This window comes from Haliotis asinina, chromosome 5 (assembly GCF_037392515.1).
Source record: "Haliotis asinina isolate JCU_RB_2024 chromosome 5, JCU_Hal_asi_v2, whole genome shotgun sequence".
Classification (NCBI taxonomy): domain Eukaryota; kingdom Metazoa; phylum Mollusca; class Gastropoda; order Lepetellida; family Haliotidae; genus Haliotis; species Haliotis asinina.
In genome coordinates this window covers 38,117,213-38,131,693 of record NC_090284.1, presented here as the reverse complement: position 1 = coordinate 38,131,693, position 14,481 = coordinate 38,117,213, and the positions used below count along the sequence as shown (strand labels likewise).

General features: G+C 42.1%; 1 protein-coding gene across 1 annotated transcript in view; it reads right to left on the bottom strand.

Annotated features, from left to right (window-relative positions):
- Positions 1-14,481, bottom strand: part of LOC137284355 (polycystin-1-like) — a 58,907-nt gene that overhangs the window by 14,978 nt on the left and 29,448 nt on the right. The window contains exons 18-30 of the mRNA XM_067816133.1: positions 12,793-13,409; positions 10,807-11,089; positions 9,570-10,666; positions 8,427-8,682; positions 7,639-7,834; positions 5,960-6,609; positions 4,179-4,295; positions 3,517-3,627; positions 2,380-2,565; positions 1,687-1,808; positions 1,222-1,419; positions 707-862; positions 333-484 (exon numbers count right to left, since the gene is read on the bottom strand). Coding sequence (XP_067672234.1) covers positions 333-484; positions 707-862; positions 1,222-1,419; positions 1,687-1,808; positions 2,380-2,565; positions 3,517-3,627; positions 4,179-4,295; positions 5,960-6,609; positions 7,639-7,834; positions 8,427-8,682; positions 9,570-10,666; positions 10,807-11,089; positions 12,793-13,409 — 4,141 coding nt within the window. The remainder of the gene's footprint in view (positions 1-332; positions 485-706; positions 863-1,221; positions 1,420-1,686; positions 1,809-2,379; positions 2,566-3,516; positions 3,628-4,178; positions 4,296-5,959; positions 6,610-7,638; positions 7,835-8,426; positions 8,683-9,569; positions 10,667-10,806; positions 11,090-12,792; positions 13,410-14,481) is intronic.

The following is a 14,481-nucleotide window of genomic DNA, read 5'->3' as shown; positions in this document are numbered from 1 at the left end:
CAGACACAAGTCCACAAACAAGTCAGTTACAAACTCAATGCATAAACACTAATCGCTGTTGCAGACTAAGAAACACACCATATAGTTACAGACACAGCCATAGCTACAGGCTCAATTCATGAGCACTAATCACTGTCACAGACTATGAAACATGTTATAGTTACACATGTCTTAGAGACACTGACATAGTTACAGACTAAAGCCTTATATACATTGTTACCAACTCAAATCATAGACACAAGTTCCAAAAGCCACAATTATCAATATCATTCAGAAATATTGTTAAAACATTTCCTTAAGGAAGTTTACACAGTACTACAAATACAACTTACTCTTCCAGATGGCAGACATATTGCTTTTGGACTTCTCCGACATGATGCTCGGCTGCTTCATAAACGAGATCTCCTTCAAGCTGCTTCCAGCACTGTATGCTCGGCCATATGAGTCTCGCTTCTTGAGGATACTGGATGTGGTGCTGGCCTTCCTGGAATGGAGAACCAGACATATTTATACCACTGATGTTAACAACTTTTACATGACTAGGCAATAAACCTTTAACTAATGTGTTTTTAGTCAAAACTAAACGGACACTTGGCTGCCAGCATCTCGTGTGTAAACGAAACATCCTACATATGGTATAATGTTTCCAGACATAGACATTAATCTCAAACTGAGGCAGGAATACATTTTCATTTATCATCCTGACCTTTCAGGGAGATCCTTCTTTGGATCATCTCTAGTGTTGGTCTGTTTCCCAGATGCCAGTGGTTGACCCTTGACCTGTACGGTTTGCTTGGTGGCCTTTGTCTCCTTCCCTCCCTCATCATCTGTGGATATGTCGTCCAGATTGAAGGATGTTTTCCTGAAGACAAACATCATATGTCAGTAAACTCTCATAAGACCTGCACCAATGAATCTGCTAACCATCATAAATGTCAGTTCCACTGAGATCGTGGGTGTTTCAGTCAAATCTACAGTACCAATACTACCTGGCCTCCATCAGTTGATGCAACGTCATGATCTCAACAAAATCCATGGTAGTTTAATATCAGTATTCATCTAGTATAAAAATATGGATAACATGATCTCTTTCAATGGTCAAGGTCACAAAAATTCAACACTACTGACCTACAGCAGTAACAGAAACAACACCTACTCCAAAATTGCAATGATATTTCATCTTCCATGCATCCTGATTCACGCTGGCTAGATGATACTCACCTTGCCCTCCTGAGTTTGGGATCTTCTCTGGGGTTGAACCTGGGTTGTGCAGTAGCCCCAGCAGCGCGGGCTGGGGTCTTTGTGAAGGTCTTCTTCCCGGCTGACTTCCCTCCCTTAGCATCCTCCAGACCCTCAGCAGCCCACTCTTCGTCAGAACAGAACAGGTCATCTGCCTCCTTGTTCGTTGACTTGCCATTGCTGTCAGAGTACATCACAGGCTAAACTGTCATTTCTTATTCTTATTAATACATGCTTCTTCACTGGAGGTGTGAAAACAAGGGACTGAATTTCTAAGTGAAATGTATATATGGTAATTACAAATGGATATTATTTCTAACAATTCTGTATGTATTTTCATTACTTTATAATTTTTAAGTTCTTGATTAGTTTAAACCATAATTGTCAAATTCATATTACATATTTCAGACAATGGAAATTAATGGGTAAGGATGTTAGTTTTCTGACCCTTTCTTTGCAGTGGCCATCTTGGCTCTCTTCTTCTTCTTTTCTTCCTCCTCCTGCGTGAGATCCTGGTGCAGCTGGTCCAGCTTCTTGTCCCACTCCTCATCACTGTCCAGGGCTGCTGACTGTAACATGAACAGTAGAGGAGGCTGTGGGATTTCAGATGTTATACAGCAGATGGCAGCCACAGCAGCAATGGGCATGTAAAAAGATGCCCATTGCCAGCATGCTGGTATGGTTTTGTTTTGTATAGGGAGTTCTTTTAGAAAATACTTTGAGAAAGATTCACCACCAAAATTCACAGACTAAATGCCAATAATAGGACACAAACACAGAGTGTACATGTGAGTATTGTTGGTATGGTAAATTGGGAACTTGCAATAGAATGTACTCTGTAACTGAATGTACACTGACCCACTATTTCATTTATTTGGACAGTCAGATTGAATTTTCAGAGATCTTAGAAAAAGCTTATCCAATAGAAATTTAACCATTCTGAACAAAATCCCCCAACATCCTTCGAAGCTGATGTGGCTTCACATGTTGGGTACCTTCACAATACAAGGATCTTTCGAAAAAACCACTGAGTAAGACATTACATACTAAAAGTATAAAATTCATATCCAGGATTTATTTAAAAGATATTTTAACTTTATTTTAAGCTCAACAGCACCAGTGTCATTACTGAAGTCCAACCTTGGCTGACTTTGGTTTTCCCTTGCTTGTAGGTGTGGATGCAGAAGCTGAGGTAGCTGTTTTCTTGACTTCTCCCCGAGTCGTCCCTGCCGTTGATGCCCGGTCCTCCTTCCAGGATGGATTCTTTTCATCAGCCCAGTTGAGGATGTTGAGGGGGTCCCACATCCGCGAGATGGACATGTTGGACTGGAGGGGAACACCACATATGAGCCCAGGATGATACAGAACACTATCCTCCCCGGGCAAGGGAGGAAACAGACCATAAACGTCAAATTCCAACCCTGACAAACAAGACTTGAACTATGGAGACATGTTTTGACTTTATAAACAAGTCTCAGGCTAATCCAAACAAATTAGCATAACCAAATTGACATTTTACTTTCATAAGCAACATAGTGTCTACAGTTATTGTCAACTTTTCTCAATTGCATGATTTGCAGAGTGCCTGAACTGGACATCAACCAATATTTGTCAAATCTGTCCATGATTTTAATCAAGGTGTTCAAATGATCTGATGCACTCTGTGGAATATGAGTCATCTTACTGCAATAAATATCTTGATTATCTATCAGATAGTCTTGACCAGTTGCCAAGAAGCAAATGCTAAGCGGAATCTAACGTAACAGGAATGACATATTGATTCATGAGATAACACATATAAGCCATTGGTGGTGCTAGAAAAGTCCAGTCTAGTTTGGCTGGGGTGGAAACAGAACTTTCACAGTCAGTTAACTCCCTTGACTAAAAAAGATGACAAATTACACCAGGAAATGTCAGTCTGCCTTTAAAGACTCCAAACTCCGAAGATGGAAGCAAGTTTTAATTAACAAGTAAAGTTCAAATTATTGCTGCTTCAACATATCTAGACACACAACACATCATGTCTGCAGTTTCTACACTACTGTCAGCATTCATGCTTAGTGAGTACCACAGATACTAGTTTGTTGTCATTACTTAAGCAAAAACTTCATGAATAGTAACACATCATTGGAACCTTGGAAACTTGGGAAGCAAAAATATGGAGGTTCATTATCAATGGAAATTTAAGACTGCATGAAAAAGACAGAAATTCTGCCAGTTGTTTTAAAAAGTCAGTTGAAACAATCCTACAGTAAAGAGTGGAGGTACATTCCTTACCTTCCCAGTGCCGGGCGGCTTGCTTGGCTCATGGCCACTGAGAATGCTCCCCTCCTCACTGAGAGCCACATGCATGTTGAATTCTGTCTGTGTCCGCTTCAAGCTGGTAGTCTGGAATCAGTTATATCGTTCATAAGGTAATCTGGTTATCATATGTAACTTGTAGTCTAGTACATCCATCCCTACTATGGTAATATGGTTGTCATATGTAACTTATAGTCTAGTATGTCCATCCCTACTTGCGATAAACAATTTATTCACCACCCTCCTAATACACACCAAGCTCCTTTCAGAATACTCACCTGTGAGTACACATTATTAGTTTTAAACAAAACAAGCCAAAACATGTGAGCAGGGATCACAAATACCCCATGTTGACTTGACTTCTGGAGAAGGTTTCTCTAAACTATACTTAGTATAGGTTTCTAAATTATTTTACAAGTGATCATTTTCAAGAAACAATATCTCTAGTGCCAGCCTCAACATGTAATGGTGATTTTGTGTTGTTTCCAGGAGGAATGTCACATTCCTGGATTCAGTGTGGATTGTCTTATGTGCAAGATCTACAGGTAAAGGACTTTGTCCATTTATGTGTTCAAAAAACATTTAGGTCAGGTTTGCCCTGTAGACAAAGTAGATCAGTGAAAGACAGTGGCGATTACCGGTATTGGTCCAGTTGTACTTTCTCCACAGTAGTAGGAGTCAAAGTCATTGAAGTCCATCTCCTCCTCATCCGGGATCTCAATCTCAGTATCCTCAATGTTCACGTGTGAGATTTTCTGAAGAAACATTTTAACATTAATTACAGTGACAGGTAGATGTTTCCTTATCACTTTCTTTCTCAGAATCAATTGTTTCAAAGCAATGTAACAGAAAGCATCATCATGGATGACACCATCTGTAAAAGTAAGAAAGTTTTAAGGACTGGTCATGTATACTACCCACAGAAAATAAGGGAACCAAGAAATCGAATGTAGATGACTTTGACTGGGACAGGGTCTGTTATCGTGAAGTATCTCCCAAACGCAACATCCAATGACAATGGAATTTCGCATAATGCATGCCCAGCACATGCTACACGTGCATACAGAAGTTAACTCCTGTAAATGTACTGGAGAAGTCGCAATCACTAATGCAATAGAGATTGACACTTACTGACAGAAATGCCTCCAAGGCAGTGATCTCGGTGAAGCAACAAAATGGAGAATTGTGGGGATGATAGAGGGGGGGGACATCATTATGTGAAGTTGCCCGGCAGATGGGTAAATTAAAAAGTGTAATTTCACGCCTGTGGGATAAGTACCATCAAACGGGTGGGGTTGCAACGAGACCTGGGCGTGGTAGACCAAAATCAACGACACCACGACAGGATCGTCTCATGACGTTAATTGCTCTACACGATAGGTTTAAATCGGCTCCTGCCATCAATAGAGAATTCCGCACACTCACTGGAAGACGCATTTCAACCTCAACCGTTAAAAACCGACTCTATCAAGCTCGTCTGAAAGCAAGACGGTCTTTTAAGGGTGTCACCCTTTCAGCTCACCATAAGCGCCAAAGATTGGCATGGGCTAGGCAGCATCAGGGATGGGCTATGTGCCACTGGCGTTACACCATGTTCTCTGATGAGTTAAGGTTTTGCCTATGATTCACCGATGGCAGAAAACGTTGTTGGCGTCAGAGCGGGGAGCGATATGCCAGAGCAGCAATTCTTGACCATGATCGATATGGAGGTGGTATTGTCATGGTGTGGGGTGGGATTACACATGACAGACGATCAGATTTGGTCATCATTAACGGAGCCATGACTGGTCAGCGATACGTTGACCAAATATTGCGTCCTGTTGTGGCTCCATTGGCTAGAGTTATCGGCCGAAATTTTGTATTCCAAGATGATAATGCCAGACCACACTGGGCCTGAATTGTCTCCACTTATCTCCGACAAGAAGGTATCCAGACATTGGACTGGCCCTCTAAGTCCCCAGACCTGTCCCCAATTGAACATCTCTGGGACGTTCTTGGTCGAAGGGTGTACGCCAGGGACCCAGGACCCGCGAACCTGGCCCAGCTTGGTGCAGCTCTCCAAGAGGAATGGCGGGCAATACCACGGGCAACCATCCGGAAATTGATTAACAGCATGCCATCAAGGTGCCGTGATTGTGTTGCCCAACATGGTGGACACACCAGATATTGAACTTGACGCCTAAAATTGATTTAGTGGATATTTAAAGCAGTTTCAAATTCGCTATTATTTCAATAGTTCCCTTATTTCTTGTCGGTAGTATATTAGATTGGTCTTGCATGAGAGGGGCTGTGAAGCTAGTGCGATAGGTCTTATGACTGCACCATATGGTGCATTTAAATCTCATTTTAGTTCATGTTTATGACAAACATTGGTAATGGTGACAGAAGTCCCACATGGAAACCCAAACCAGTGACTTACTTTTGATCTGCTTGATTTAAACAGGAACACCAACAGTATGGCCACCGGGAGCACTACAACATTGGACACCAGCCCAATGACCACTTCCTCCCAGGAGAAGGAATAGTCTGCTTTGGCATCACTGCTTGTCTTAATGATTCCGTACCAAATAGCATTGACCATCATGAAGAACAAGATGACTGTCACACCGCATGAAGCTCGCTGGACGCGGGTGAAGCGGCTGTGGTCATGGCGATCCATCAGAGACATCCAAAGATGTTTGTCAGCGAAACCGTGTGAAGCCGCCATTTTGAAGGTGTTGGAGAATGTTTGAATTGCCAGCTCATTGGCTGCTGGAATCTCCTTCTTCAGAAGGCCTGGTTCCATCTCAACTGACAGCCATGAGTTTGCCACAAAGTAATACGTCCTGCCATGACTGAGAGTGCCATCACTGAGGTCCCTGATAACAACATGGCTGAGGTACCAGGAGGGGGACAGTCCTGTGTTGTCATGCCAGATGAGGATTTTCTTCAGTTCTCCCAGCCTTGTATCATAGGCTATGAGGAACTTGTCGGTACAGTTGCGCTGGAAGGCAGCCACCTTGGTCAGATGCCTCATCTCCCCTTTCCCATCTTCACCATACAGCTTGATGCCGATGTGTGCAGTTGTGCCTGTAAACACCAAACAATTCAAAGTCATACTGCATTTTTATAAACAACCAATGGAAAATCTAGCACTGGAATTTTGGCCACAAGGATACATCTGTACTTTCCACCCAGCATTGACCTCACTTGAGTCTGAAACAAACTACAATTACATCACAGCCACACATGTATGTCATGATCAAGTCTGGACAACATATATCAGCTTTACATTGTATACGCATGTACAATTATTCTGGGAATCAGTTGGAGGGTCACATCTTGCTACCCATACACCTTCAGTCAGGGAACCCATTCCATGAATCCCACCCAGGTCTGTGGCATCAGGGTTGGATGGCAATAGTACCAAATGTTCATATTGGTCAGTAGGGTACCTCATATATTGTCCCCACAGAATTATATAATGGACTGATGAGCATATGAGTTGTATAGCCTTCAAGCAAAGGGTCAGGGTCCCAATGGCCTGATAGCATGGAGAATGGAGACCCATCCTCAAAAGAGAGACATGAAAGGGTACTGGGGACCTGTCTTCAGTCGTGAGACAAGCATGTGTACACCAGACCTGTCCTCAATGGTGAGACAGGCATGTGTACATCAGACCTATCCTCAAATGTAAAACATGCATGTGTACATCAGACCTGTCCTCAATGGTCAGACAAGCATATGTAAGTAAGACCTGTCCTCCAAGTACAAACAGAATGGGTTTCTGCAGAACTGTATGTGGGCTGTGGGCTGTGGGCTGTGGGCTGTGGGCTGTGGGCTGTGGAGCCATTCCAAACGAGTGTACTCAAGACCTATCATAAACGAAGAGACAAGCAAAGGCATTGGGCTTCCTTTTGACAAGCACATGTATGTGTAATACGTTATACCAGTGTCCTAAGGTGAGAAACATCAGTATATGACGCTCTACAACATTCCCTGTTTTGAGACAAGCATGGATATTGTGGACAGAGTCTACCAACAAGCTCTGGAAAGCAACTGGAAACTTGTTCAGTCATAGAACTATAATTAATATAATTAACACAAATAACAAATCACCTGCTCCCATCTTGCGTCCTGTTACCACAGTAACCTCATATTTATAGTGGCCCATTTTGCCACACAGGGGGATTTGGGTCACTCGGTGCAAATCCATTCGATCTAACTTTCGGCAGATTAATACAACGATGATGTAGACGAACAGGATGATACCGACAGCTATCATCACTACTGGATTTGCTGACAGGTCTAAATTCTGAAAATAGTTTAATTAAAGATATCATTATTTCCTCAAGCCCCAGCAAACTAGGAGCTTTAGATTAACCACTGTCAATATCTCTGAGCCTTATCATCTGGATGTTGTAATGTCTGCATCATGATCTGAAGTCTAATCCTTGTAATAATCGATACAAATGTACGTAATAATCTGAAAACAAAATATTGCTCATCACTGGTGTGTTCAAATCCCATTCAAAATATCTAACCTACAACATATAAAAAATGTAATTTTTATGATAAAATTGATATTTCATACTTATCCTGACTTATGCTTATGTTATTTTGACAACAATCAACAAGTGAAGGTTTCGACCAGGGTTACATCATTACACAATGCCATACAGAAAGTGGTGAAATGTAACATATGTTATATACACAAGTCACAGCGGCTGAGTGGGTTAGGCGGCTGACTTTGTGTGCTGGTGATTAGGTACCTAACTCTGAGGGTGTGGGTTCGAATCCCAGATGGAACTCAACTTAAAAAGTACAAGAATTTTTAATTTACTAAGAAAGTGTAATCCCAAATATAACACATGTTGCAGAGTTACAGCTACGAGAAGTGAACGTACCGCCAAGTCTACGATGTTTATAGCGTCAGGTGGGACAAGCATACTACTGCCGAATGATGTAAGGTGGTTGCATCGACACACAGTACGGGTGGTGATTGATTCATCCATCGCCTGGCAGCCACTGCTGTCCCAGTCCATGCTCTGTGTGTTGAAAAACTGGCAGCTAGATAGATATATGGCAATGGAGATGTTGACATCATGGTAGGTATCGTTGTTGTACACGCTGAGTGTGTAATGGTTGCTCCTCTTGAAGGAACTGGAAGAGAGGAAAGAGGTTCATAAACATCACCATATAAAACTTGGCAGGCTTCTTATGTAACCTTACTGCATTAATCCTACAACAGTCAAGGATTAATAAATACTGCAGCAACTCCTTCTGAACTCACCAGTACTTCTCCACGGGTACTGTCACAAGTCAACCACACCATACTTCCACAAGGGTACTGTCACAAGTCAACCACACCTTACTTCTACAAGGGTACTGTCACAAGTCAACCACACCTTACTTCTACAAGGGAACTGTCACAAGTCAACCACACATTACTCCTACAATGGACTTGTTACCATAAGTAAACAAACTAATACTTATACAGTCATAGAACAAGTAAACCATTTTAATACACAATGTATATGGAGTAGAACTGTAAAAATGCCAACATCTTCAGTGTTTCAAAAGAATGGGTCACCGTACTAAAAATCTGACACAAGCTTTACTTCAGACTGGAGTATTTTAGTTTGCCACTAATGTGTGCAAGGCATGACAAATAAAGGAGCACGGCCCTTACAAGCAGTCATTTTTACTTTGGACTCCAAACCTCATTCCACATAAAACACTAAAAAATACTTAAACACTTCATAACAAGAACAGACACAACATAACAAGAACACACATGACATGAAAAGAACAGACATGACTTAACAAAAACTGAAAACACATAACAAGAACAGACATGACATGACATGACATGAAAAGAACAGACACTACATGGGAAGCACAGACATGATATAACAAGAGCAGACATGACATAACAGGAACAGACACAACATAACAAGAACAGATGTAACATAGCAAGAACAGACACCACATAACAAGAACAGACATGAAAAAACAAGAACAGGAGCACGATAGGTATTTAGACTTACTCTGATGTAATGAAGAATGTGTATTTGCGATGATCAACCTTGTCAACCATATCTGACGTAGAGATCAGCTTGTAGTCAGTATACATGTTCTTGGTTGGGAGGTAGTTGTCCCCGAGATACACCTTCAGTGACCCCTGTGGCACCACCCCTTCCTCCTCCTCAGTGGCATTGGCCACAACTTCCATCCTCACCTGGATGTGGAGCCCTGAGGCTCCATCAGCTCCAGTAGAGACATCAAAGGTGACACGTTTAGCTTTCGAACGTTTGACAGTGCCCTTGGTGTAGTCAAGGTTAGCTAATGGTTTGTAATGGATGCTGTCGGCCAGACTGCTGTTTTCAGCTGACTGTGTCTTGTTGCTCTGGACAATGTTTTCAAACATGACCATGTTAATGTGCTTGGACTCTGCTAGTCCCTGCAGTGGAATGGGCTTACCATTGCTGAACCTGAAGCTAAGGGAGGGAACTCTGGAGTTCACTGTCATGTTGTTGATGTAACCCCAAGTGAAGGGGTTCTTTGACAACACAAACATAATCTGGAAGATTTCTTCTTCTTCCCCAATGATTCCATTAAACAGATTTGCTGGTAAATGAAATTCACATCCTTCTAGCTCAAGTGTGGACCAAATTTCCTTGACCTTTGATCTCTGGCCATGAACTTCGATCCCACCAAGGTTGATCTTCATTGAATGTTGCCTCCACATGGTTGTCATGAGAATGGTGGTCATGATCTGCTCTGCAATGTCAAAGGCACTTGGGATGACAGTTCTCCGATGTTTAACATCAGTGGCTGTGAAGGTTGGACTGTGGGAAGACATGACTTGTTCCAAGGTGGAGCTGATCTCGGGTCGCAGGTGAATGAAATTTCTGTAGAAGTCCTGGACAGGATATGTCTCCCATCCAGATACAGCATCAGGGTTGTACACACCGAGATTGACAGCCTCAATCAAGTTAGAGATGGTTGCTAGGAGATGATGTGGCACAAAGTCCTCCTGGTTTCGTCCCTGGAAGGCGTTGGCTTGTAGTACATTTGTAATGTTCTTCAGAGATTCAACAATCACAAGGTGACAAGATTCTGTCTGGTATTCATCAAAGTATTTCTGAAAAATAAACCAGGTCATTTCCTTCGTTACAATTGTCTACATTATCAAAGAATAATATTACACCTCCAAGCATCTGATTCATATCTGAAACACAGGAATTGTACTGGTACCTACAGTCAATAATGGAAGTCACTCACTGTCAGCAGTTGGAGCAGGTAGGCCACTTGTTGCACGTCCTCCAGGTTGGTGACAGGAATTGCCATCAACGTCATGGTGATGGCATCTCGGATGGTGGCTCTCTTCTCCTTGGACAAAAGGCTTGGCATAACATCGGATTCATGGTTGAGCTCCTGACTCAGGGCTATGACATACGGCAGCAGAAGTGATGGCTTGTTCTGTTTGATGAGGGCTGGCAGCATAGATGATGCTTGCTCAAATATGTAGTCTGTCATATTGGCCGGGGTCTTTACAGTGAGAATGCTGCAGAAAGATATCGACATGGAGAATGGGGAGTTAAGACAAGAGTCATCAGAAGATGACATATCTCCCCAGCCCACACATATTTGAAAGGACAAATCATCTGACAGTTATTTGATGTTTTCTTAGATTAAGGTTGAATCATTTCCTTGGAAGTCATGAAAAATATAAATGCCATATATCTGTAAACAGCAAAAGGCACCACTTCAAGATCTGTCTCATATATCTGCCAAGATTTGTTGAAAGATATCAAATGGTTTTTGAAGCCTATCCCTCCATTCTGAGACTAAGTCAGAAGTGTTTCCATGGAAACCAGGAAAAATGAAAATGCCAAAACATTGTAAACAGCAAAAGGCACCACTTTGTGGTCTGTCTCAAATATGTGTCAAGTTTTGCTCCAAAAACGAAGCCCATCCCTCCATTTGGGCTGAAACGTTTCCATGGAAACCCAGAAAATTATAAATCACAAAAACCTGTAAATAGCAAAAGGCACCACGTTGGGGTCTGCCATACGTTGGGGTCTGTTGACAGATATTACAAAGTTTCTGACATGTGCTCTGGAAACGAACCACACCTCTCAAAATGTTTCCATGGAAACTGAGAAAATGATAAATCACAAAAACCTGCAAGTACCAAAGGGCACCACTTCAGGTTCTGACTAATACATATACCAAGTGTTGCAGAAAGAGAAATATTGAATGGTTTCTTAGTTCTGCTCCGGAAATAAAGCCCACCCCACCATTAGACTAGCACCAAAATGTTCCATGGAAAAACAAAAAAATAGAAATGCCAAAACTAAAAATAGCTAAATGCATCTTTTCAAGAACACTGACACTGCCCAGGCTGATCCAGGTAAGGTTCAAAGAAGGATACAAGCTCTCCTGTAATGACCACTTAGATGTTGAAACTAACAAGTAGATGGACTACCTTTACATTTAACTGTACTAAATTGAATTAGGAAATTATGAACTTGCAGTGTGTACATCTTCCATCCAACACATTAACAAAACCTCTTCTGTAAGAGTAAATATAAAGTTGAATCTAATGAATGCAGTTGGTGGTTATACTGGAACTAGTATACCTAAAAACTGACATCATCCTTTCAACAAAACATGATGACGTACATTCTCAAGCAGGTCAGCTGTACATTGCTGTACTTCTGACAGGCATTGAAGTCATGTACCTTAGCAGCCATATGGAAAATTGGTATTTCTGTAACAGAGTCCTACAGCACTAACATCTACACTTCCCATCCTGTAGGTCTAACTGCTGAGCAGAAATAGATTATCTGTCCATTTTACTACAACTTCCAGTTTCCTCATATTTGTCTTTTATATAAAAGACATGGGGATAAAAAAACATTTCTGAATTACATGTCTTGCAGTAAGCTCATTAATCTGAACAAGACATGAAGACCTCATGTCAAAAACACTCATCATCATCATCATCATCATCATCATCATCATCATCATCCGTCAACCATATAGCAGGTAGCTATGAGCTGCCTCATGTCATCCGTCAGCTATATGGCAGGTCGTTATGAGCTGCCTCATTTCATCTGTCAGCTACATGGCAGGTCGTTATGAGCTGCTTCACATTATGAACTGCACAATCAACATGGAGGCAAAAACATAATACCCAATATGAACCACTTAAAACAATTACACAAATATCCTTGCCCCAATCAGCTATAGAGAGATAGTTACCCTGCTGAAGTTGATGTATAAGCCCCAGCATTGTCCATGACCTGCACCTCCAAGGTCACCTTGTCTGATCCAGGGAAGGAGGCCAGGTGAAAGGTCGGCTCACTGTTGATGCCATAGTACACCTGAAATGATTCCTCTGTGCCCGTGCTGCTGGTCCCACTGGCTATCACCTTGTAAAAGAGCTGGGCTGTGTTGTCACTGTCTGACCACCCTGAACAACTGACTTTCACCTTCTGAAGGGTCTGCACAGTTGTTGGCATGACTGTGCAGTTCCCTTCAGAGGGAGGCTGGTTACCAAGGAGCTCTAAACTGCTGGATCCTGCCCTAGTGATTGATGGAAAGGCTTTGCTGACAATAGCTGTATAATTAGAGCCCACTGGAATTACTCCTTGTTTGATCACAAGGTTGGGCCCATGGAGTGACGTCAATATGACTGAATCATTCAGTGGATGAGGTTTTCCATCCACCTTGAGAGTCCAATTGAAGTTGTCGTCTGTAATGCAGTTTGAACACTGTGAGGACAGTACCAACTGTTGATTGGCATTAATGGAACCAGTCTCAGAACAACTAAGACATTTAATGGTCAAGGAAGGCACTGTCTCTGGGACTACAGTGATCTGGAACAGGAAGAAACATTCATAACTTGCCCAAACTTTACAAAACATCAGCAAAAAAAACTAATGTCATCAAGTTGTGAAAAAATGTCTCTTGGTTGAACCCTACCATACTATGCTGGCTATAGAAAGATGAAACAGTCCACAGGATGGTACTTTGAACAGACTGAACTTGAAACATAATTCAAACATTTCTAAAAAAAACTTATACAGTGCAGTCAGTGTAGTCAAACATGCTCCCTTCCTTACCATCCAAACCATCACCCCTACAACAAACCATCACCCCTACAACAAACCATTACCCCTACAACAAACCATCACCCCTACAACAAACCATCACCCCTACATCAAACCATTACTCCTACAACAAACCATCACCCCTACAACAAACCATCACCCCTACAACAAACCATCACCCCTACAACAAACCATTACCCCTACAACAAACCATCACCCCTACAACAAACCATCACCCCTACAACAAACCATCACCCCTACAACAAACCATTACCCCTACAACAAACCATCACCCCTACAACAAACCATTACCCCTACAACAAACCATCACCCCTACAACAAACCATCACCCCTACAACAAACCATTACTCCTACAACAAACCATTACTCCTACAACAAACCATCACCCCTACAACAAACCATCACCCCAACAACAAACCATCACCCCTACAACAAACCATTACCCCTACAACAAACCATCACCCCTACAACAAACCATCACCCCTACAACAAACCATTACTCCTACAACAAACCATTACCCCTACAACAAACCATCACCCCTACAACAAACCATCACCCCTACAACAAACCATTACTCCTACAACAAACCATCACCCCTACAACAAACCATCACCCCTACAACAAACCATTACTCCTACAACAAACCATCACCCCTACAACAAACCATCACCCCTACAACAAACCATCACCCCTACAACAAACCATTACTCCTACAACAAACCATCACCCCTACAACAAACCATCACCCCTACAACAAACCATCACCCCTACAACAAACCATTACCCCTACAACAAACCATTACTCCTACAAGAGTT